Source organism: Macaca nemestrina, chromosome 1 (genome assembly GCF_043159975.1).
Source record: "Macaca nemestrina isolate mMacNem1 chromosome 1, mMacNem.hap1, whole genome shotgun sequence".
Classification (NCBI taxonomy): domain Eukaryota; kingdom Metazoa; phylum Chordata; class Mammalia; order Primates; family Cercopithecidae; genus Macaca; species Macaca nemestrina.
Window position 1 is genome coordinate 41,680,133 of NC_092125.1, and position 26,489 is coordinate 41,706,621.

Sequence of the window (26,489 nt, forward strand, 5' to 3'; positions counted from 1 at the left end):
CAGAGCTGTAGAAGCCACAGCTACTTGCACTCCAAAGCCCGTGCTTTGTTTCTGACGCCAATATCTATCAGTAGAAGAAATGGCAGGCTTTTCAAAGACCAATGCAATTTTCATGATTATTACTCTTTTCTTGGGTTCTTTCTTCTCTGTTTTGAATAATCAAGGTGATTGTGTGTATTAAAGAGAGATTAGTTGGTTGATTTTCCTCTGCACACATTTCTCCTTAAGAACGATGGGGTCATATAAAATCATTACTTGATAGACACTGGTGAAATACGATGGGAAAATCAGAAGCATGCAGTGTCCCCGCCCTCCACACCTCTACTTCACCTCCTCTTTCCCTTATCACCACTCCCCACTCAACTGTAGTATCAAAAACAAAGGGACAGTCAAGTGTTAAAATGCAGCCTTACTCGACTGATTGCAGCCTTGTCTGATTGCCACGAAAGGTAATTCTTTGGTTGTTGAAAAAAGAGCACTAAGGAAAGTCATGTAACCAGCCTAAGATTTCTTCCACAGCAAGTTTGAGACTAAAACATGAGCAAAAAAATTAATGGACTTGTATCTTAGTCTCCTTGGTTGCCATATGAAAAGATTTATTCTAGCTGGATTTTAAAACTATTTTCTAAAGACAAATGAAAAACCCTCTAAGCTGCATTCTGTATAACATATGTTTCGGGTTTGTTTCTTAGTTGGTTTGCGTGTGTTTTAGCGAGGACACTACAGAAGTGTCACAGTTCCTTAAAGAACACACTTCTATATCAGCTTCACATGTTCTCTATTGCAAAATTCAAGGAACAGTGTTAAGATAACTTATTTGGACATGGTGCATCTATACAATGGAGTATTTTGCAGGCATAGAAGGAGCGTAGTACTGATACATGGTGTAACATGAAGGAATCTTGAAAACATGCTAAATTAAAGAAGCCAGCCACAACAGCTACACATCATATACTTAGACTTGTATATGAAATGTCCAGAATCAGCAAATCTGGACACAGAATGTAGATCAGTGGTTACCTAGGGCTGGGGCTGGGAGGATGGTAGGGTCACAGGGTGATAGCTAAAGGATAGAAGATTTCTTCTTGAGGTGATAAAATATTCTAAAATTGATTATGGGGATGACTACTCAACTCTGTGAATATAGTAAAAAGTATTGGACTGTGTACTTCAATGATATGTGGATTATATCTCAATAAAGCTGTTATTTTAAAAAAAAAAAGAAAAGAAAAAAGATATCTTATTTGGTTATTACTTTCCCTATAATCCTTCACATTTGTTGCTTTAAGTAGACAGAGAGGATACTTATTCATTTAGGGCCACATATAGTTAATTTTGAAATGATTTTCTCCAAATATGAGTAGCTTAATGATTTTCTTTATTATTTAGAGTAATATTACACTCACTATAAAACAAACAGGCTCTTAATAATATGTTTTTTTCATAATAATGAAAATGTTGCATAAATAGTGATATTGCCCCTGTTAATTCTTTGTCTTCAGAATCATGCACCCATTAACCCTGGAGGGTGTGTAGAGAAAGCCACGAGGCTCACAGAGATGTAGTATCCTGGAAAGGGAGAGGGCAGAGCAGATGCTTTGCATATGTGGTTTCACTCACTTTCCCAGCAGTCCCATAAAAGCGCTGTCATATTTCCCTTGTAGAGATGAGACAATTGAAGCTCAGGAAAGTTAAGCAGCTTGTCCAGGATCATTCAGAAAGTGAGTGGAGAGTTGCAACTGAACTCACCACCTCTGGTTGCAGAGCCCATCCCGGTTCCACCATTCTCCTCTGACTCTGGGAGTAGGAATAGTGGCCTGTGAGCCAGCAAATTTGGCTTCCATACCTGCAACTCTCGGCAGTTATTCGTGGAAATTTGGGAAAATCCCTGGTTCTGGCATCTTCATCTCTAAAATTAGGGGCCTGGCCAAGATGACCTCTCAGATCTGTGGGCTCTGTGTGTGTTGCTAACAGTCTTTTTTTTTTTTTTTTTTTTTAACTCACTGACAAGAACATGTCCTAATTGAACAACTTGATGCCCCAGTTGAATAATGCTTTTTTATGATTATAATATGCATTGCTAGGGAAATATACCTCTCTTCACATGGGCCAAGTCCACCTTAAAAGAAATAAAAAGTCACCCCGCATAAAAAAATTCATGGGCCTCATCTGTGCTTGCAGTACCCACCAACCCTGAGAGGAGTACAATCCCTCCTTAGACGTGCGTCCTGAAGACAGCTGGGCCGAAGGTGTCGGGTTATTCCTAACTCTTCATTGTTAATATTTTCTTAATCCCTTTTCATAGAGACCGAATGCTGATGTTTGAAGAACTTTCAGATATCTTCTCAGACCATAATAACCATTTGACCAGCCGAGAACTACTGATGAAGGTGAGGCTCTTAGTGAGGGTGCTGGGTAGTGCTTAATAGCTCTGGAATCCTTTCAAGGAAGAGTAGCGTGAGGGCTCCTTAAGTTCCTTCAACCCCAAAGAAAGCCTAAAGTAACTAGAAGGCAAAAATTTTTTTAAATGCAGAATCTAAGAAACTTGGGGCTGAGAAAATTCTAAGTCCAGTTGAGCTCTCTCTTTCTACCTCCCTTAGCTTGCCTGTTATGCAAGCAGATTGTGAAACTTGAGTTCATATGCGTATGTACCTCCTTAACAAGCTACTCTGCAAATACCAAGTGCTGGCAGTTTGGTGGGTGAGAGGCCCTGGAATATTCCTTCTCAGCAAAACATCTCCTAGAATGACAGAGGCCAAGCCTGCCTGCAATTCCACATCCTTTATTTGGACTAAATTGCACAATCTGTCAGTCAGCAGTATTTATTGAACACCAAATAAGTGCTGACTTCTGAATGACACACTAGGTAAAGATAGAGCTTAGTTCATTTTATCTCTCCAGACATTTGTTAAATGCCTAATATTTGTAAAGCTTTGAACCTGCCTCTAGAAATATGAAGATGAGTAACACAAACACTGTTTCCTGGAGTTTACCTTCTAATTGGGGTATACAGACACTAAACAACAAGAATAAATAGTCAAATAAAGACAACTAACAGGTTGTGAACAACTATCAGAGGGGAACTAGCATAGACCAAATATTATCCTCATAGTCTTTCTATAAAGTAGATTTTATCATCATCATTTTGTAGATAGCCAAGACTCAGACAGGGTAGTAACCTGCCCTAGGGCATACAACGAATAGGTGGTAGAGCTAAAATATGAATGTATCTGGTGAGACTCTAAAACCTGTGCTTTTATCACCAAGGCAAAGCTATTTCTTCTGACCTTTTTGGAGTAGGGTGCAGGATGGATCAGGTCCAGCTTCATAGAGAAGGTAAATTAGTAGTTCAATAAATATTGGTGGAGCACCCACTAGGTGTTGGAGATGTAACCATATTAAAGGCAGTGTTTGATCTTAAGGGGATTACAGTCTCATGGGGGAGGTAAAACATTTATAAAATAGTGTGCTATGTCCTACCATAGGGGAAAGTCCTGAACTGGGCAATCAAAAGTTGTGATTCTTATCCTTAATCTCCTTTTCTATAAATGGGAGCCAATCAAAATATTTGGTATGTTGACTTCATAGAATTGTTTTGAAGATTCACTATGGTAAAATACTTGAAAGTGCTATGCAAATATAAGTTATTTTTTGTATTTGGTGAGCTATATTCATGTAAAACCAAAGTATGCATAACAAATGAAAATGAATAGAGAATAAGCTGCATATTTGAGCTTAGGGAAGATAGTTGGAGTAGGAGTGAAAATAGGTAGAGGTGGGGTTAGTAAGAAAAGGCATCCAGGTGCTAACTCTTAGGTTAGTCGATCCTGTAAGGGCATTTGTTATGGTCTTCATGACTGTTCCTGTCCTATGTCCTACTTATCCTTCATGTTTCAGTGTAGACGCCTCCTTTTCTGGAAGCCTTCCTTCATTCTCAGGTCTGATTAGGTGCCTTCCCCTGTGCTCCAGGAGAAGCTGTCATTTCTCTGTCCTGGCACTTGTCACATGCTCTATTGCAATTGCCTGTCTCTCTACTGGTCTGTAGGCCTCTTGCAGGCAGGGGCTGTATGTATCTTTTCACTTTGTATCCGTAAAGTCCAACCAGTGCCTGGCATGCAGTAAGCGTTCAGAAGCTATTGTTTGGCTGCATGAATTGATGGGTCTTATCATTCACATGACTTTTTAACAATATGCCCACTGTTAGCCCTTCTTGGTGTAGGTGTTATGAGCAGGGCAGTATGTGCTGATGTCTGACTTTAGTTCTGGACTACCTGATTAACTGCACACTAAACAATGATTGCTGAGATCGTGTTACTCCCTGCTTCACATCCCCCAGGCTTTGCATACTTTAAATGGAAACCCATCTGGCTGGAAGGAGATGGCTTAGTGGTCTCCCTGTCAGCAGTACGAAGCTAGACTAACTGGAGCCACACATTCAAATCCAAATAGCCCTGAGTCATCCTTCCAAAGTAGATAAATTGAATACTGAGCAGCTCATTGCCTGGTGGCAGCCTTCTGGCTGAAGGCTTAGAAGCAAAGCTGTATCTAGACATTAAAGATCCCATAAACCTTTCTTAAATGCAGACGTTACTCCAGTACTCTAAATTAAATTTCTTATAGATATGACTCAGATTCCAAAGAAAGGAAAAACTTGGCTGTGAATTCATATGGTCTGTGCATTATCATTAATGATAGTGAAATGCTTTGGGCAGTCCATGTGTATCTGTAGGTCCCTTTCCAGTCATTTTTGTTAATCATTCTTCAAGTGAAGCGTCTAATTCTGAGTGTAAATTGTCAGCACATTTTTTTTTTAATGGAATCACAAGGTACTTAAGTTCTCAAAAGAGTCACTAGGAAAAACTACTGGCCTCTGTTTCTAATGTTACTCCTGGTTTTATACTGATTTATAGTTGGGTAATAGTATAATAGTTTTATTTTATTTTTTGTAGAGATGTAGTCTCACTATTTTTCTCAGGCTGGTCTCAAACTCCTGGACTCTTAGTTTTAAATGACCTAACTTCTCTTCTTCTGGGAAGATGTAATGTGCCACTTATATAATATGGCCCAGGCAACATGATAATTAGCAAAAATCTGTGGTTTTCCTTTTAATTGTTTTAAAAAACTGTTTCATCTCCTCTCAAAGACTATCTTAAACCTGCTATGTCCTTATGATTTCTGAAACCTGGGTAATTCTAAGCAGGTGAATTATAGTCTGGAAATTTCAAAACATCTGGAAAGAAAGCAGAATGCCACCAAATCTTGGTTCTCATGACTCTTGGTGAGAATTTTTTTCGGTTGACTTTATATAAAGGACTGCTGGAAAGTCCCAGAAATTCAACCCTGATGGAGACGTATGTTCAGTGACACTCCAAAACATGCTAAACTCAAAGTTAGAGCAAGAGCCTGTTACAGCTGTGACAGTTCTGAGCTGTAATTGCTGGTAACTACTGAGCTTAAGTTAACCAACATTTATTGATATGGATCCAGAGTCTAGTAGAAAAGTTCCATCTAGACCTAGTAGAAGAGGGCCCTCTGAAGTCCGGGAACAGCATGGATGAGGGTAGCTGAACTCTGCTAAAGATGGATATAAAGAAAAAGTGAGACTTAAGCAAGCCATTTGCACTACAGAGATGGAGAGGGAAGAGAAGGGCAGAGGGGGGAGACAAAAGGAGAGAGAGAGGGAGAAGGAGATTGATGGAGGAAGAGGGAGATTTGGCATTTATCCAAACATAGGTGGTGATTAAAGTCATGAGATTGAATGGTATTTCCAAAGACATGAATACAGCAAAAAGCAAGAGGAAGACTTTGACAAGAAGAATCATTAAGAAAATATGAAAACAGCAGAAGAGCCAGGGGGAGAGAATGAGTGATACAGTCACAAAAACCTATGAAAACTTTCCAGAAGGTTCAAGGGATTGGTGTTGCGCGACGTTGCAGAGTAGGAGATTTGGGGCTGAGGAAGGAAAAACTGAAACTGCTGGATGTGGCAGATAAGTGGATTTTCAGTTGACACCTCATTTGGAATAATTGGGACTCGTCAGTCTTTTTAGATCTCTAGCAGGGATGGAATCTCATTCTCATGAAATCATAAAGTCATGGAATCAACCAGTCTTGTAGTTCCCCATCTCAGGTGTTTCTCTCTCCTGACTAATGAGAAGGTGGTCTTAAGTCCTCTTTTGAGATCCCTTTCACCTCTGTTATTCTGTGATTCTTAGGAACCTTTGAACTTTTCAGAAATCCTCTTTAGGAATTTTAGCCATGTCTACAATAATTTCTGATACATTATTCCTCTGCCCATAACTGACATACTGAAGGGAAACCAGAAGGACCTACACACCGGAAAGAGGTGGGCCCTCGTACTCAAGTCAGACATAATTGATTTCTCACTCTAAGCAAATTCTCAAAAATGTGGGAGGACTTACAACTATCTAGCACAGGAAAGGCGCATATTAGGCTGCTTTCTTTTTTTTAGAGGTAGGGTCTCACTATGTTGCTGTGGTTGGACTTGAACTCCTGTACTCAAGCAACCCTCCTGCCTCAGCCTCCTGAGTAGCTAGGATTACAGGCGCACACCACCATGTCTGGTATAGGCTATTTTCATCCATCCCTGGGAAAAACAATGAGTGGGAGATCATTAACTAGTAGCTCTCTTATTATCATTTGTGATGGGAAGAACTTAAATAGATAATGAGTCACTGTGGGTTCCGTCCCAGTGGTGTACCTGGGACCTGAGTTAAGGCTGGTGAGAGATGGAGCATGTTGGTGCTCTGTCACTATCAGCAAGACCAAGCCACTGAAAAAAATCCTTTTGCGGTTTTATAGTAGTGGAAGGTCATGTGCTCTGGTAATACATAAATCTCAGGAAAAGTGACTAAGGAAAAACTAGTATAGAAGTTATATACTACTGAATTGTGCAATTTACCCCCCATTCATGCAGTTCCTGGAAAATGAGAACTTAGCAAGACCCCACAACCACAAAACCAAAAGCACTTAATGTTCAGTCAGCAAACTCGTGATTACTCTATGTAGAAGAGTTTGTTGTTACAATAGACAGGAGGAGAGAAAGGGTAGCCATGTGTCCTCAGGCACCAGGAGGAAGGATTGATTTGTAAGAGTTTCAAACCTGAGAGGCAATTTAGAAGAACTGACCGGGGGCTGGGGATGTGTGAAAGTTCGGCTTTCATGGATTGGTCATGTAGTACAATATTGGACTTCCTCAGAAAACTTCTGGTGCAAAAGTTTCATTTAGCTAAGAAATACTACAGAAGTAGTCCCTTTCTTTCACAGAATGCTGGCACATCCATGTCAGGCCAAGATCAAGAAATCACAAAATGTACAGAGGAAGTCGATCATTGTTTTCAGGATATCTGATTACTTTGAGTTTAATTTGGGATCTGTAAAAGTGTCTTCATTTATGCGAATTGCCTGGCTTATATTGATGATTACTTTCATAACCAAGTCAGGTAATCTTCTTACAAAGTAAGGGGAAGGCTGGGTGTGGTGGCTGGCTCACGCCTGTAATCCCAGCACTTTGGGAGGCTGAGGCAGGTGGATGATCTGAGATCAGGAGTTCAAGACCAGCCTGGCCAACATGGTGAAACCCCATCTCTACTAAAAATATATATATAATAATAAAATAAAATACAAAAGTTAGCCAGGTGTGGTGGTGCATTCCTGTAATCCCAGCTACTCAGGAGGCTGAGACAGGAGAATCACTTGAACCCGGGAGGCAGAGGTTGCAGTGAGCTGAGATTGCACCACTGCATTCCAGCCTGGGCAACAGAGCAAGACTGAGCGGTTTTTTTTTCGTCTCAAAAAAAAAAAAAAAAAAAAAAAAAAACGAATTTGAGGGAAGAACAAGAAAATCCAAGTCCACCAGCCTCATTATAAATAGACAGCTTGCAACAAGCCAGCCAAGTATTTGCATAATATATATTGTGAGAGCCTGCCAGAGGCCTCTTCGTTTTGCATGGCATTCTGAGCGAGAGTTATGCAGGGTTGTGTGTGAGAAACTAGATGCCCCTTCTCTCCATTGTGGCATCCTGTATCAATTCCCTCTGTGTGCATTTCTGTTTCTTAGGAAGGAACCTCAAAATTTGCAAACCTGGACAGCAGTGTGAAAGAAAACCAGAAGCGTACCCAGAGGCGGCTGCAGCTCCAGAAGGACATGGTATGTCTGGCCCTCATCTTCCCTGACAGCTCACAGAGGAGAAGGGGCGCTTGCGGCTGGGCTCCCACATGGCACTGGCACCTTCAGTCAACAGGGCACCCAGGTTTCCAAGAAAGGGTCTCCCATTCTCTACCCCATTTGTTCTCAGCAGCCCTGGGAGGTCTGTAGGAGAGAGATGATTACCCCCATTCAACCAGTAGGAAGTAAACACTGGGTTGCAAATCCTGTTTTCTGGCAAAGTTGTTTTCTGAAGGTGAGCGGGAGTCTACAGCAGGTAGACTTCCTCCCTCTTGCAGTCTCTTCCACCCCCTCCTGCACTTAGAAGCTGCTCCACCTTGGCCTGAGGGCCTCCTGAGCTTCCTACCGTAGTCATCTTCTGATACGTGGTGACCAAGGAGAAAGAGTGTCTTCTCCACAGGGCCCTGGTCATTGTACTCAGAGATCCTTTCGTTTGTTCTAAACCCTCTAGTCATTGCCCAGCTCTCCTTACTAATCCCAAGGCTAACCAAATCTTTATAGTTTTCAATATTTAAAGGAGCGTCATGCCTCCCTCCTTAAGACTGAAAGATAGTTATTATCAACTTTAACTTCACTTTAAACTTCCGACTGTTAGCACAAAGTATGGAAGACCAGAGGGAGGAGAGTAGAGACTGACAAACTCTAAGTATTCTGCTTTAAGAGGATTTTCTCTTTCTTTGGAAGGCTGAGCATAAGTAAGAAGTGTTTTTGAATGATAGGACTCTTCTGCAACATGAAACCTATAAAACATTCACAGTGTTACAAACTTTTTTGGTTGTTCAAAGACAAGCTAAAAATAACTGTTACCAAAAAATACGTTATTTTAGTACAGGATGAGACCTTGTACACAGAATGGGAAGGGCACACTGCAGCTGACAGTGAGTTCCTGAAGGACAAAACCCTCCTTGGTATGAACCTCACAAAGCAGTTCTGGCTGAGGAAGCAGCCAGCCTCATGTCAAGTAACCTGGCTTTACCCTGATTGAGCCTTTGTGTTCCTGCTAAAATTTCCAGCATTAGCTCCATGGGATTTAGGATAAGGGATCCATGGGGACCCCTTTTTACTTTTCCTTTAGGATGGTTAGTGCCTTGGTGGCTTCGTGAAGAAGAGAGATGATTTTGAAGGAGATTTAGTGAAATGAATATAGTGTATCCCTGCAGTTGTAGGTAGAAGTGCCTTCACCTTCATTTCCAACTTTTTATTCTGGAATAAGTTTAGATTTACAGAAAAGCTGCAAAGCTAGAAGTTCAGTTTCCCTCATTGTTAACATCTTCTAAAACCATAGCACATTTGTCAATACTAAGAAACTGACACTGGCATGATACTATTAACTAAAATCTAGACTTCGTTTGGATTTCACCAGTTTTCCACTAGTATTTTCTTTCTGTTCCAGGACCCAATCCAGCGTACCAACTGCATTTTGTTGTCTGTCATCCCAGTCTCCTCTGGTCTACGACAGTGTTTTCTTGACTGTTTTTTATTACCTTGATGGTCTTAAGGAGTCCATCCAGGTATTCTGTAGAATGTTCCACAGTTTGAGGTTGTCTGCTGTTTTCTAGTGATTAGACTGAGCTTCTGGATTTTTGGAAAGAATATCACAGAGTGCAGTGTCCTTCTCGTCATATCACATCAAGGAGTGAATGAATGGTTTCTGTGTGACGTCTGGTGTCATGTTGATGGTGACACGAATGATGGTGATCTTTATTACTTGGTTAAGGTAGAGTTAGCCAGGTTCTCCCTTAGAGGTTACTGTTTTTCTGTTTCCCCCCTCTATTCTTTGAGAGTGAGTCACTAAGTCTAGCCCAAGGGGTCATTTTAATAGTGATGCCCCATACTTTTGTGGTACATACTTCTCGGTGTGCAACAGCCAGTGGTGAGACATTGACTATCCAGTACCATTCCAAACTACCAGGAATGTCCCCATGCTCTGAGAGAGAACAGATATCCTTCTCATTTGAGCCAAAGCAAAACATAAACCCCACTGTCAACACTTTTGAACAGATGTGTATGATCTCCTGGCTTTGAGGCTTGGTTTTCATCATTTCACAAGTTAGACATTAGATCATGGAGTTTCTATCCTATTTGTGTAGAAATGTTAAAAATGTTACTCATGGAGGTTAGCACCACTGGCCCCCAGTTAGGCCTTAAATACATCCATTTGCTCCAGCTTGAAGATTCCTAAAACCCTTCAACTTTTCAATAACAATAAAGACAGTTTTGCTTTGGTTGCTCTTCAGGGTGTGATGCAGGGAACTGTGCCCTACCTGGGCACCTTCCTGACTGACCTGACCATGCTTGACACTGCCCTGCAGGACTACATCGAGGTGAGTTCCATGTGAGTGGTGTGATTGGGCCTGCAGCCTTCCTTCTCACTGGATATCCCAAAGAGTAATTAACTTCTCTTAGTATCTGTTGAAGGTCCAAAAGTACATGGCATTGTGCTAGCTGCTAGGAGGAATACAAAGAATAATACCAAACACTAACACCAGAAGTGGTTCAAAATCCAGTGGAAGCAATAATATATCAAAATAAGCAGTGAACAGTAGTAATAATAGAAATTCAAACAAATGCACTGAGAGAACACGGGAGATCACAATTATTATTATTATTTTTGAGATGGAGTTTTGCTCTTGTTGTCTAAGCTGGAGTGCAATGGCATGATCTTGGCTCACTGCAACCTCCGCCTCCTGGGTTCAAGCAATTCTCCTGCCTCAGCCTCCCGAGTAACTGGGATTACAGGCACCACCATACCCGGCTAATTTTTTGTATTTTTAGTAGAAACAGGGTTGGTCTCGAACTCCTGACCTCGTGATCTGCCCGCCTCAGGCTCCCAAAGTGCTGGGATTACAGGCATGAGCCACCGCGCCCAGCCTAAGTTTTGTATTTTTACTAGAGACAGGGTTTCACCATGTTGGTCAGGCTGGTCTTGAACTCCTGACCACAGGTGATCCTCCCGCTTTGGCCTCCCAAAGTGCTGGGATTACAGGCATTGAGCCACTGCACTCGGCCCACAATTAACTCTTATGAGGGGTTGTGATGAAAAGGGCTTATGAAGGAGTAGGTTTGGGTTTGAACAAGACTTTAAGGCCAGGCGCAGTGAGTCATGCCTATAATCCCAGCACTTTGGGAGGCCAAGGCAAGCAAATCACCTGAGGTCAGGAGTTCAAGACCAGCCTGGCCAACATGGTGAAACCCTGTCTCTATTAAAAATACAAAAATCAGGCTGAGCGCAGTGGCTCACACTTGTAATCCCAGCACTTTGGGAGGCTGAGGCGGGCAGATCACGATGTCAGGAGTTCGAGACCAGCCTGGCCAATATGGTGAAACGCCATCTCTACTAAAAATACAAAAATCAGCCAGGCATGGTGACACATGCCTGTAGTCCCAGCTACTCAGGAGGCTGAGCCAGAAGAATTGCTTGAGCCTGGGAGGCAGAGGTTGCAGTGAGTTGAGATCGTGCCCCTGTACTCTAGCCTGGGCGACAAAGCAAGACTCTGCCTCAAACAAACAAACAAACAAACAAAACCAAAATACAAAAATTAGCCGGGCACGGTGATGGGTACCTATAATCCCAACTACTCTGGAGGCTGAGGCGGGAGAATCACTTGAACTTGGGAGGCGGAGGTGGCAGTGAGCTGAGATCCTGCCATTGCACTCCGGCCTAGGCATCAGAATGAGACTCAGTCTCAAACAAACAAACAACAAAAAAAAACCCTCAAGACTTTAATGTTGAGTAGGACTGCTTGGTGGGGTAGGGAGTTAGTCAAATTTGTGATTTTTCAAATGTGCTTTTCTTTTTGTATTGCTGTTTTCTTTTGTATTGCTGTGGGGTATTTTTCTCTCTCTCTGTCTCTTTCTCTCTGTGCCCCCTCCCTCTTCCTCTCTGTTCCCCGTCTCTACCCCCCTACTGCCTTCATCCCCCTCTTCTCTGAAAGGGAAAATACATGAAAACTCAGACAAACAACTTGTTAGTAGCAGCAATAAAATAATAAGTGAAGAAGAAATTTCAAATTGGAGATGAGCTTGAAAGATTGCTTGTATATTTCAGCATATCCTACCCCCTGGTTATCATATGCAACCAGCCTGCTTTTACTGTATCTTAATTAGAAGAAGTAGAAGTTATTTTGCATAGATCTACCTACCTTTGGGTTTGCCACAGTGTTGAGGACATGTTTATTCATTTTGTATTTCCTGACCTCTGTGTCTCTTCACATCCTCTTCCTCAGCTTATCTCAGGAAACACCCATCAGCGTTGGGGAATTTTGGGGAGTAATCAAAGATTGAGAAGTTAAATTCAGCCTACTGAGAATAGGAGCTGAGGGGATGAAGAATTGAAACTTAACTTTTCATGATGCTATGGAGAAATGACTTCCCTTTTGATAAACTATATGAGTCAATGACCATCTGTTTTAGTTGCTTTTGGTAAGGGAAAAAAGGGTAATGGAATATTTACACTAGCTTTTATCTTTACTGCTTCTGCAAGTGTCTTTGGATCCTGATTTGTAATTATTTATCATTACTATTTTAGTTGGTTTCAGACGTTTCAAGAGAAGACTTTCTGCCTATCCTGCCTTTTAATAATAAATTAAATGTTTTAAAGCAAAACAGGATTCTCTTCTTCCACAGTAACCATAATTATAGGATCATTGATAACTGTGACTTTATCACCCCTTTGATCTATTTTAATGTGACCTACAGCAACATAAGGCTGTGTTTTAAAGGAGCTTGGTTGGTCACTCTTTTTATTAAAATTTCTTTCAGGGTGGACTGATAAACTTTGAGAAAAGGAGAAGGGTAAGTAGAGTTGATTGGCTGTGGTTTTCTGTTTTCCTTTGTCTGACCATGAAAAAAATGAAATAAATGGGGACTTAAGTTTCTTTGTAGAGGCAGAAAAAAAATGAGTTACCACCTACTGAACGTTTATCATAGACCATTTTGCTTGGCATGCTCCTATACGTTATCCCCCACTAGCCTTATGAGGTGGGTTTTATCATCCTCAATTCAAAAGTGAGGAAGCTAGGACTCAAGAGATTTAATTACTGGACCAGAATCTCTTGGTGGCAAAGCCAGGGTTCTCATCCTGTCCTGATGCACCAAAGCCCACACTTCTTCCCTGTCCCCTCCTTATCTCCTTTACAATTAGTTTCAGCAATAGCAGTCTCACTCCTATAATTAATAACAATGTATTTTATACTTGAAGATTACTAAGAGAGTAGACTTTAAGTATTCTCCCCACAAATAAATATGTGAAGTAATGCGTATGTTAGCTTGATTTAGCTATTCCACGGTATATACATGTTTCAGAACATCATGTTGCACATCATGTTGCACACCATAAATACAAACAGTTTTTTAATTTGCCAATTAAAATAAAAACCAGGTTTACCCTATTAAGGATAAGGGGTTTCCGATGAGCAAGTAACATAGAAGAGTTAATAAAGATGGTAAACTCTCGTGGGTCTACTCGAGAGAGGAAAGGAAATAGTCTTTGTCTTAGGTGTAGGTAGTTATTCTTTTCCTTTCCTGTCAGCATAGGAAGGGGTGCTCAACATCAATTTCAGTCTTTCTGTGGATAGCACAGTTCTGAACTGTGCTATTCAAGATAAAACATTCTTGAAATTTTTCTGTGATTTTTATATTCAAATGGTATATTTAAATAGATATTTAAAGGACTCAAAGGAAAATGAGTGAGCAAAATAATAACTTTACCCTGTAGTATTCTCATTATTCTTTAGTACTTTCACATTCCACAAATATTGACTGTCTACTTTATGTAGGGGGTTTGGGAATTACAGCAGAGAAAGACCAGAGCTCCCTGCCCTCATAAAGTTCACAGTCCAGGAGAGAGGTAGACAAATAAATAGGCAGTTGTAATACAACCTGACAAGGGTTTGTAAGCAGAAGTCGTGGGTATTAGAGAAGTATGTAGTTGGGGTATCTATCTGCAACTTGTAGGGCCAGAGAAACTTCCAGGAGAAAATGACATTGAAGTTAAAACCAAAAAGGCATAGAGGAGCTAAACCAAGCTGGGCTCTTCAGTAACAAGATACTAACCTGGACAAATGTAAATTTTCTGTCCCTTGTAGACGATCCTTTTTTCTTTAGCATGATGGTAGATATTCCTTGAGGATACTGAGACCAAGGAATGAGGTCACTGGATGGAAAGTTACGATTTGGAGAGTCTGCCAGTTCTTGAGTTACTTCTGTCATGTCCTGTAATGATAATAAATTCAGTTATTGCCCCCTCAGTTCCCCTCTCGGTCATTTAACTTCAGAATAACCCTGGTTGGTAATCTCTTTCCTTTTTAGACTAGGATATTAAACTTTTGGAACGTTTGACTGTAAAACCTAAACCTAAAGCTTATACCCATTGCTGACTTAAATTTTTTTTATTGAAACATCCAAAGAAGTATAAATAATTTTCAACATAATTATGTACTTGCCTCTATGTGAGTTTTAAAAGACTTAGTTAAATGATTTAGTGGCGTAGTAAAAACCCAAGGATTCAGGAAATCTAAACATTCAATTTTATGAGACCTAGGACTGTTTAGATACTCAGCCCTACCAAAACTTATTTATTGAGGGATAAAGGTTGAAGAAGATGGGGATGGGGAACTTGGGAGCTCCCTGATTAAAGTATTTGTTTTCTTTTTTTTTTTTTTAAGAAATATGAATATAAATTTTTCATATATTTATGAAGTACTTACAACCTTAAAAATCATTTTTCTATTCCAAGGATGAAAGTGAAAAAGAGAAAAAGGAAGCCACTGGGACTTTACATAGTGACCAGTTTGGGTTGCTTTGGTAGCTTGTTTTATTCCTATAAATTGCTTTTTCAAGGAGAAAAGAGGATTAAAAATTAAAGCATACAAGGACTTTGGAGAGTTTGAGTTAGCTCCTTTATTTTTAAGGAAGCAGTATTTCAGAATCCTCCTAGATGGTTTTCTTCATCTTTTATCCTAGTGTGGTATATTTTCATGTTGAAAAGATCTATATTTGGTTGGTCTTATTATCCAGTCTTTTTTTTTTTTTTTTTTAAATTTTTGGTATCCTGTCTGCTTTAGGAATTTGAAGTGATCGCCCAGATAAAGCTCTTACAGTCTGCCTGCAACAGCTACTGCATGACCCCAGACCCAAAGTTCATCCAGTGGTTCCAGAGGCAGCAGCTCCTGACAGAAGAGGAGAGGTGGGTTCACCTGTCTTTCATCAGGGGAGAACTGAAACGTTGGCAAGAAAAATGCTGCATTTAATACCTCGCTGGGTCATTTATTCAACAACTATTTAGTGAGCAGCTGCTAGGTTCCAGGTCCTTGGTTTTCAAAGGCGCATGGTGTGGCAGGAAAAGCTGAGGTGATAGCATCAAGATGTACTTTCAGACTCTTGCTTGGCCACTGATTTATCTTTGTAACCTTAACAAGTCATTTGTTCCTCCCTATCTTCAGGATGCTCATCTGTAGAGTGTTTGTTTGTGAGGCGTAACTACGATCTTCTGTGGGATTGCTTTGTTAGAATGCGTGTCCTTAGTGTTATCACCACCACCATTGTCACCGTGTTTGTCATTCCTGTTAATTGATGGTACCTTTCCAGGGAGCTTTCAACCTAGAGGGGGTTAGAGACTCATGAGGCATTGAAATATGATGGGTAACTACATTGCTACAGAACCTATGGGAAGAATTGGGGAAAATAAGGAAAATATAAAGGCATTAATATTTAGGCTGGAAATATTTAAAAGAGAGACAATAAAAAAAAAGAGAAACAAGATTTTGCCGTAATAACAAAGAAGAACTGGAAAATAACGTTCCAGACCAAGAGAGAACACAAGCAAAAGCTTGGTGGCCTGATATGCTTGGCATTTGGAGGAACAGTGATAACTCAGGTGTGGCAGGGACACAAGGAACAGTTTCAAAATAGTGGGGTGGGCATAGAAAGGCACGTTCACTTGAGTGCCCTGCCCATTGGCCCAGCTCATCCCTGTCCTGTAGCCTGCTGGTTGGCAGATTGGTCTGCAGGCCATATGTGGCCCACTGCCTGTTTTTACATTTTTAAATGATTGGGGCGAAAAAAACAAAAAAAAGAATATTTTGTGACATGAAACAGTTATTTGAAATTCAAATTTCATATCTACATAAATAAGATTTTATTGAAACACAGCCCATTCATTTACATCTCATCTGTGGTTGCTTTCATGCCTTAAAGACAGAGTTGAGTATTTGCAACAGAGACCATATGGCCCACAAAGCCTAAAATACTATGTGGTCCTTTACAGAAGAAGTTGGCCCATCCCTACCCTAGCCCAGGGAATTTCTTTGGAAGTTTATCATAAGGGAGAGTGAAATTGACAGCAAAATAAGTATTGACAAAGAAAATGATGTTTAGAGAAGTATTGGAATGAATTAATGACAGCATTTGGATTCAAACTCAGGTCTGCCTGACTCTACAGCCTAAGTAAGCTCTGAAGATGGCTGTATAATGTCGGGCACCCTTCCCCACCTACCCAGTAACGAAATACATCTACTGTCTAGAGCTACGAGCTTTCGTAAAAGACAGTTGGAATCACATATAAATTCCTCTTGTGCTTGTGTTCGTTATATCTGCCTGGCAGATAGAGGTCTGAACCTGGAGCATTTTAAATTGAGGATGTTTTGGCAATTAAAAAATTTAAAAAAATATTTGTAGGCCACCCTGGCCAATGTGGTGAAACCCCATCTCTACTAAAATAAATAAATAAATAAATAAATATATATATCTTTATCAGTAATGTAATTGCCTATGTCTATTCATTGACGAGCAGATAGATTACAAAAGTCTTTTCATTTTCTTTGGATAAAACTAAGTCATATGTGCATGTGCACACACACACACATACAGAAGAGTAGGAAAGAGGTAATAGAGAAGAAATAGGAGGGGGAGGTAGTAGAGGAAGGAAGATTATTCCCCTGGCCTAGCAGTGGGATGAGACTGATCAGAATGGAGTTAGTTTTTGATGCTGCCAAAGTGCATATATCCTTGTATTTGAAACACGCAGAATTAAATAGCTTCAATCCATATGCCAGTGGAGGTGAGGGAGGAAGCACGTAAGATAAATGTGTCAAATCAGGCCATTAAGTCAGTACCCCCTGATGTTTATGATAGAACAAGGTTTGTATATAACTTTACTTTGAACAAAGAGCCTTCTCTAAAACAAAACCAGCACATTGTGTGAATTTAAATCTGTTTTTCAATTCTCTAACTTTGACCTCATGGAGCCCCCTTCTCTTTCTCAGCTATGCCCTGTCATGTGAGATTGAAGCAGCTGCCGACGCCAGCACCACCTCGCCCAAGCCTCGGAAGAGCATGGTGAAGAGACTCAGCCTGTGAGTGTACCCCAGGGGTTCTGGGGCTCCAAGAGGGTCCCATCACAGTCGTGAGTGGAGATGTCTTCAACAGGATGACCTTGAGCCAGGGTGAAAGTGAAGAGCACTCCGCTCATTTGTTAAGCTGTTTATCCTTCTGTCATGAACTCAAAGCATTTGCTAAGTTCATTCTCCACTGCCTTCTCTGTCGTGAATCACCATCTTCTCCTTCCTGGATCACTCCAGTAACATCTTCACTGTCTTCTGGCTGCCCCTTACCAACCATTCATTCTCTACTAAATAGCTAGGTTGTCTTTTAACATGTACACCAGATTATGTTGCTTCCTATAGCTTTTATTTTAAAATAAAACCCAAACTCTGTATCCTGGTTTACTAGGCCTTACGTGATTTAACCTGCAGCCTTCCCTCTCTCACAGCATTGCCCTCTGTTCACCAGTGTCGAGGACGTTTGCACTGGCTGTGTCTGGCCTGAAATGCTCTTTCTTCATGGCTGGCTCCTTCAAATATTAGCAAAAATGTTATGTGCCAAGAGAGAACCCTTTCTAATGTTGCTGTCCACCCCTCATTCTCATTCATGTTAGCTGCTTCCTCCAGTGGAACGTAAGCAACCTGAGAACAGGAACCTTGTCTATCATGCTTGCAGTTGTATTGCCTGAGGCCAGCAGTTTGAGACTAGCCTGGACAATGTAGTGAGATCCTGTCTCTACAAAAAAAATCACTTCAAGTATTAACTAGGCATTGTGGTCCATGCATGCAGTCCCAGCTACTCAGGAGGCTGAGGTGGGAGGGTTGCCTGAGCCCAGGAGTTCAATGTTACAGTGAGCTATGATTGTGCCGCTGCACTCCAGCCTGGATGACAGGGCGAGACCCTGTCTCGAAGAACAAAACCAAACAAAACAACAACTATATATATATGTGTATATATATGTATACATGCATGCTATGTGTGTGTGTATGTGTATATATATTCAGTGTCTAACTTTCAATATGTGCCTGAAAAGTCACCATTATTTTTAATGAAATTAATTAGTTAATATCTTTTTGAGGGTTTGGGGGGATCAGGATTCCGACTGTCTTTATGGGCATTTGATAGTTCCCAGCACTGTCTCTCCACCTACCTCAGTGAGTCACATTGAGACACAGAGGCAGGGATGGCACGTGACCTCGAGTGTTCCCATGTCCCCGGTGTAACATAAAGACCTCTGTTGGACATGGATAGCAAGGTCTCCCACCACCAGCGGCCATGCAGGCTGCTACCTGCCATCAGATGATATGAGGCATTGTGGATGGGTTGGAACATGTGCTTTGTAGAAAGCATCTGGAAGATAATCCTATGTTTTGCTCACCCTCTCTTTGTTCAGATGGCTATTCTGGCCCTGCTGAACTCTAAATTTATGAGCTTTTGGAGTCAGCTCTTGAGGAAATTTTTCATAGTATTTTGCTGTCTTTTCATCTTTGCAGATATGGGGGAATAAACTACTGAGATAATCTGAGGGGACTGACCATGCCTTGTCAGCTGGTAAGACTGGCACGTGCACAGGGAATCAGCTCCCTGATAGAGGAGTCCAGACCTGCAGAGGATCCTGGGCGTCCTCTCTGCTAACTGAGGCCGCAGAAGGAACTGGGAGCTTCTGGACTCACTGTGGTGGTCAGAGGTTCTTAAGGAAAAAACCAAAAATGCTCAATGCAGGCAGGGCCTAATCCTGAGTGCCGCTACCTCTGTCCTCCTGCCTTCTCCCCATCCTCATTTCCATGCTACTGCTTCTCTGTACTCCTCTCCAAGCCTGGGATCTAGATGTTTTGTGGTGGGTGCTGTAATACCTCTGGATCCTCTCTCTTCACTGACACAGACAAGTGTTCAGTCCTATGAAAACATTTACTATGAAATCCAGAGAGGGCAGGACTGTGAGGGTGCTATGTCCTTCACAAAGTGTGGTAGGCACTCAGTACATCTCTTATTAGTAAAATCTTGCTGGCATAACCCTTGGTATCTGCAGTTGAGTTTGAGCTTCTGTTATGAAAGGAGGTCATATGCCCCCATCTTATTTCTTGTACATACAAGGATATTTGCATACCATTATTTTCAAAAGGTTTCATGATCTTCTTAGCATGTTTACAAATCTGGAAAATGTATTTTTGCTGTTCCCACATTTAATGGCTCATCATCCAAAGAGGTTGGGGAGAACTTTGGGTGCTTAGGCCTTGAAAGTCAGAGATGCCTGCTACTGAGTCAGAATGAACCTTCACAAAGCAGGACAAAGCAGGACCTTATTGAATTGTAGAAATGGAAGAACGCTAGAGACTCTGATGAGATAATGGATAGAGGACCACTAGTTGACATCCTTCAAAGATCTACATTGTAATTTATGGAGCGGTAAGACAAGGGCATTATTTTTGCTTCTGTGATCAGAGTTTAGCTCATACCCCTATAGTCCCTGTGATGCTTGGAGGGTTATAAAAGGAAGACATGGAAAATGGGGCTGGAGATAGCAGGGTGGAGATGAGGCAGAGCAAAAATATGCTTGAGCTCTTGGAATTCAAGCATATAATTCTGAAAATATTTAATAAAAAATCAAGTTCATCTTCAATATTTCTATTATTGTTATTTTATAGTCAGTACTTGTTTAGGTTCAGCCCACTTGCTAGTTGTCTTGCATGCCATTCCTTCTTACATCTGACTCCTGCCCTCCTTTTACCACTACTTGTGGTATCATCAGTTAATGGTAAACCCTCTCAGTATTAGTCTGAGAAAGTCTTTATTTTGCTGTCCTTCTTGGAATTATATTAGATGGGTATAGGATTCAAAACTGACTATTACTTTCACTCAGCACTTTGGTGATATTATTCAGTGTCTTTTGACTTCCATGGTTGCTTTTGAGATGTCTGATATCTGCTTAATTACTATTCCTCTGTCTTATGTTCCCATCCCTGTTGCTTGCTTGCTTGCTTACTTTTTTCTTTTTCTTTCTTTCTTTCTCTTTCTTTCTTTCTTTGTTTTTCTTTCTTTCTGTCTCCTTTCTTTCTTTTCCTTTCTTTCTGTCTTTCTCTCCTTTCTGTCTCTCTTTCTTTCTCCTCTTTCTCTCTCTCTCTCTCTCTCTTTCTTTCTTTCTTTCTTTCTTTTCTTTCTTTCTTTCTTTCTTTCTTTCTTTCTTTCTTTCTTTCTTTCTTTCTTTCTTTCTTTCTTTCTTTCTTTCTTTCTTTCTTTCTTTCTTTCTTTCGAAAGAGTTTTGCTCTGTTGCTTAGGCTGGAGTGCAGTGGCACGATCTCGGCTCACTGCAACCTCTGCCTCCTGGATTCAAGCAATTCTCGTGCCTCAGCCTCCTGAGTAGCTGGGATTACAGGCACATAGCACCACACCCAGCTAATTTTTTTGTATTTTAGTAGAGATGGGGTTTCACCATGTTGCCTGGCGTGGTCTTGAACTCCTGAACTCAGCCTGCCTCAGCCTCCCAAAGTACTGGGAACACTTTGAGAGCCACTGTGCCCGGCCCCCTGTTGATGTTAAGAATTCCTTTTGTCTTTGATATACCAGTTTAAGTGAGAGTGTAGTCTTACCCTATTCAGGATGTGGCTCTTGGATGGGAGGATTCCTATGGTTCACCAAGTCTGGAATCCTCTCAGCCACCATCTCTTCTGATATGGGCCTTCTTCCATCCTCTCCATGTCTTCTGGAACTCCTCTTACACATATGTGGGGCTTTCTTATTGCTTTCTCAATATCTTTTCACTGTTCTTTCTATGTTTTTATCTTTTGATGATGATTTTTGAGGATATTCTTCAGATCTGTCGTCTAGTTCATGATTTTTTTCTTCAAGTTATTTAATCCTTCCACTGAGTTTTAAATTTAAGTCACCACCTTTTTCACTTAGAGGTGAAATGTTTTTCAAATTATATTCTTCCTTTATTAGAATCTCTTGCTCTGAGCTCCAGTTTTCAATTTCTTCTTCTATATTTTTAATATTTTCTAACATACTTATTTTGTAGCTTGGCTTATGAGACATGCAAATATTTGTTGGATGAATAAGCACATTATTAGTTTTGTTCTGACAGTTCTCAAATTTGAAGTTCTCAGGAGTCTAAGCCTGCTTTTTGTTATGCCTGTTGGCTCTCTCTTTCAGTGGAATATTTCCTTGTGTGTATTTTGTAATTTTGTACCACAAGTTTATCTTTATCAGGGGATTCTCTGAAGCCTGGGCTGAAGGTATATCCCTCTAGCAAGATTTTCCTTTTTTTTTTTTTTTTTTTAAAGAAAAAGTCTAGTTTACCAGCAGTGTCACTGGTTGAGAGTTTCTAACCCCTAGACCACATAAATAGCAAATTGGAATGAGGCACAGACCCAGCTCACACGACTTCATAGGAGACATTTTTCTTCTTTCCATGCTCAGGCGAAAACAGGCTCCCTGTTGTCTTCCTATGCTGGTAGAAAGATACTTTTCTGGCCTGTCTTTTTACTAAGGGTATAGCCCTTTGTGGGTCCTGGCTGTATGTAGTTTTGGTTCGAACTCCTCACCTTTCATAAACAGAAATCCTCGTTTTTGGGCCCTGTGTGTGCATTAAAACCCACATCACTATTTTGCCAAGATTGGCACCTCCCACTCCCCCACCAGAGCAGCTGCAGAACTAGCTCGCATGCTTCTGGTTTTCAGTTCCTTTTTCACTTAAGGCCTGTAGGGATTTCCCTTCCTATCTTGCAAGCTCAACTAAAAAGAGTTTTTAATATTCCTTATCTAGCTGTTTTATAGAGGAAGGGTTTAGGATATTGTAGTTCACAGATTGTTGGAAATAGAAGTCTTCCTCCTTGGTTTCTTACCCAAAGCAGTGCCATCCTTTCTTAGCCTGTGATGATCATTTTATGGTAGGAAGTGATGGGGGTATGGTGATGGTGTCTTGATCCTGCCAAGGTGGCCCATAGACTGTTAAAATGTAGAGGGCCATCGACCTAGAAAGACTTCAGATTACTACCGAATAATCTAGGTGTTCTTTGAAGTTGGAAATACTCTTTTGGGACAAGATGTTTACTGCTATTTATTAGAAACTTTATAGCGAATGCCCTCCTAAAATAATAATGACAGAACACACAAGACTGAAAAAACATCAAGGGCTTAATCAACACAAAATATTTGCTTAATCATGGATTCCAGATTTGTAACAGCTCAAATGCTTGGCATTCTGTTTTTTTCCAGACTGTTTCTAGGGTCTGACTTGATCACCGGTCCCACTCCCACCAAAGAGCAGCCCAAGTCCACCGCCAGCGGGAGCTCTGGTGAGAGCATGGACTCTGTCAGCGTGTCATCCTGCGAGTCAAACCACTCAGAGGCTGAGGAGGGCTCCATTACTCCCATGGACACCCCTGATGAGCCTCAAAAAAAGGTATATACTCAACCTTTCTCTTAATTCCTAATACAGGCACCTACATGCTATTTGCCACACCACAGCAAGGAATGTCTGTTTTTAAGTGTATCACTCTATAGTATTTTGAAAGTCATGTTTTGAACAGGCATCAAAAGAAGAGTTCAATTTGGGGACATACTCCTAACAGAAACAGGTGTAAAAGTACTAAGCAGTTTGGTTTATTCATTCGGCCTTTGAAATATTGTTCTATACCCACAGCTTAAGGCACTGGAGTTATTTAGGGGAAGTAGGACTACTTAGAAAGAGCAAAAAGTCAGAAACGGAGATGTGTCAGCTTCTTGGTACCATATTTTGTCTTAGCTAAGCATTTATCACAATAATGTTGTATAGCATGCCACTCCAAAACTCAGTGACTTAAAACAACCACCATTTATTTCTCTTACGCATCTGCTGGTGGCTGATCTGGGTTGGGCTTGACACTAGGCCACAGATTTGGTCCAGGTCTGCTCTACTTGCCTCTCATTATTTTTGGAGTAACGGGCTACCCAGGGCATGCCCCTACCATGCTAAGACGGACAAGCAAGAGGGCAAGCCCAACTCGCAAGCACATACCAAGCCTTTACTTGAGTCATATCAACCAACATTCTGTTGGCTAAAGCGACCATGTGGCCACATTCCACATAAGTAAATGAAGCAGAGAAATAGGCTCCAGTTTTAGTGGGAGGAACTCTGAAATCACAGTGCAAAGAGCACAGATGCAGGGGAAGATGAGGGATTGGTAACAAGGATACATCCTCCCATGTTGGAAAAAAGGAAACTGATAAGAGGTGATAAAAGAGTTTCCTTTGAGTTTCTATCTTCCATGACTGCATAAATAAAAATTTAAAAACCAAAATATCTTAATCTTAAAATCTTAAGACCAGTCTTTTTTTTTTTTTTTTTTTTGAGATGAAGTCTCACTCATTCTGTTGCCCAGGCTGGAATGCAGTGGTGTGATCTTGGCTCACTGCAACCTCTGTCTCCTGGGTTCAGGGGATTCTCCTGCCTCAGCCTCCCTAGTAGCTGGGATTACAGGCATGTGCCACCATGCCCGCATAATTTTTGTATTTTTAGTAGAGATGGGGTTTCACCACGTTGGCCAGGCTGGTCTCAGACCCCTGACCTCAGGTGATCCACCCACTTCGGCCTCCCAAAGTGCTGGGATTACAGGCATGAACCACTGCACCCCACCAATATCAATGTTAATCTTCTGTACACATCTGCTTCAATCTGTTGGTTGAAGGGTTTGGATCAGAGAGTCAACTATGACATAACTAGAATTTGCACCATTTGGGGAAGGTTTCTGGCTAACCAAGCTTACTCCATAGTGACTTCTGGCTCATTAGCTTATGGATAGGTCAGTAAGGTAGAATGTTGGCAATGGTTTCATCCTTCGATTTATATCTGCTGCTCTTCAAGGGGACATGTGTGTTGCTTCACATGGAGTTAAAAGAACAGTGGTAATCGGGGAACCCTCAAGTGACTTTGTCATAATGTGGCCAATCCAGGAAGAACATCATATTCAGGATTCATCAAACTGAGATGACTAATTTACTGCTCTAGTTGGATTTCTCACCTTTCTGCTTTGAAATCCAGGGATACAATCATTCATGCTCTGAATGTTGAAAGAAAGCTTTTGTGGACACCTACAGACTGGCCATGCTCTCAAAAGGCATTTTTCATCAACCCGGGATGTAGTCATTCTTTGTGACTTGACATACAAATTGAATCTGTCAAAATCTGGAATGCCATCTCTACATTCACTTTTTTCACAGCCTCGGAGGTTTTGTAGGCTCCATTTCTGATGGTAGACATTGTAGGAAAGTAACAACTGAGGTATTGCCCACATTTTTGTGGGATTTCTCCGTCTCTCCAGGAAGGAGATGGAATCCCAGTCACACCTTGTGGCACAGTGGAAATGTACATTGGTCCAGATGGTACCTTTTAAAACTGTGCAGAAGCCCAGTGTGCTGTCTCCTTCGCATCCCTTGCTTCATCTTTTCTGTCCCATCCCTTATCACACTGGCTTTTTAAATTCTTGCAGAAGTCGTGACTCTTTATTCTTTGGATGAACCTTTCTCAGAGTCATACATTTCTGTAGACTTAAACATGAGTGATTCACTTGGTTGCAAGTAGTTCCTGGGCTGCACAATCCCTGCATATTAGCTAGAAAGGCTCTTGGTTCTCCTGCTTGGCATATAGCTGGACTGGGCTGACCTCCACACTTCCTTCCTGCTCTGAGAGCCTGTGACAGCCGCCTTCTCCAAAAGTCCTCCAGACTGTCATTCTTCCTTTCCCACAGGCTACACTGTGAGGTTGCTCTTAAAGGTGAAGGGTAATTTATTTGCATTCCTTTCTTCATTCCTCTGATCATGATTTCTAAACATTGATTTTTGCACTTGCTCCTCACTTCCTAAATTCTCAATAGGAATTTGGGGGCTCATCAGGCAGTCTGTTTAGAGCTGCTATAACCCAGGCATATTCTAGGCTTTATCTTAACTATAAATGTCACTAGAATCATAGAAAAATCTAACAAAGGAAATAGAGTTTGGATAGAGGAACATGAAAGTGAAAAAAATCGAATGATTAATTGGAAAATGCACCCCCTTAACTAATATATCTGCAAAGAAACTTGTGCTTTTAACTTATCCATCATCAGTCCTCAAATTGAGCCACTAAGTTGATTCACTTGGGAACATAAGGAAGAAAAAAACCCAAAAGCCAAAACAAAAACTAAACCATATTATGATAGAGCCACAATCAGACCCCTACCCATGAGAATTGTCACATCAGCTGGCTGGCTGTAAACTAACCATGCAGTAGAATTGAATGTATAGTTATGCCATAGGAGGAAATCTACAGGAAATAAGATAATAGACTCCATTTTAATCAGAAGCCTGATAACCAGAAAGCTCAACTTCTATACTGTTTCCATGGAAAGGCAGATAAATATGAAAGACATAAGTTATTTATTTTATAAATTACTTCCAGAATATTTTATAGGATTAACATGGTATAATTTAGCCTCAATCATTCCAGGAATTTGTTTATAATTTTCTACAATAAGAATTGATATTTTAAATGGTTCAATTTAATGATTTTTAAAAGTACCTCTTCCAATACCTCTTTCTTTGGTTATTGGTATTGCATGGATGAGAAATGTGTAATTAATCAGAAAAGCACATTAACTGTAGCACTCCATTTCTTAATTGTCCTTGATACACATCATGAAAATGTGTGCAGTTGGCTCTACTAGCAAATGTGGAAAGGGGTGAAGCTGCTTAAAGGCTGTATTTCCCTTGAGCAAGTCACTTTTATGTTCTCAATCTTATTCTCCTTGTCTTTATAATGCTCTGCATTTTGTTCACAAGACAGTTGTGGAATTAAAATGGGATAAGATATATGAAAGCTCATCATAAGCCCCACAGTGCTAAACATAGCAAGGTAGCGGCATATTATGTTGATTCATCTTCTTATTATCAGCCACAGGCTGAGCCTTGGCCATGTTCTTGCTCTGGGAACTCGGTAGTGGGAATCAGCTTGGGTTCCTGTTCTAGG

General features: G+C 40.9%; 1 protein-coding gene across 3 annotated transcripts in view; it reads left to right on the top strand.

Moving 5' to 3' along the window:
- LOC105484570 (ral guanine nucleotide dissociation stimulator like 1) overlaps positions 1-26,489 on the top strand; it is a 298,051-nt gene that overhangs the window by 259,045 nt on the left and 12,517 nt on the right. For all 3 annotated transcript variants that reach the window (XM_011746333.2, XM_011746336.2, XM_011746335.2), the window contains 7 exons: positions 2,306-2,390; positions 8,081-8,170; positions 10,426-10,512; positions 12,950-12,982; positions 15,253-15,374; positions 17,452-17,541; positions 22,724-22,910. In XM_011746333.2, coding sequence (XP_011744635.1) covers positions 2,306-2,390; positions 8,081-8,170; positions 10,426-10,512; positions 12,950-12,982; positions 15,253-15,374; positions 17,452-17,541; positions 22,724-22,910 — 694 coding nt within the window. The remainder of the gene's footprint in view (positions 1-2,305; positions 2,391-8,080; positions 8,171-10,425; positions 10,513-12,949; positions 12,983-15,252; positions 15,375-17,451; positions 17,542-22,723; positions 22,911-26,489) is intronic.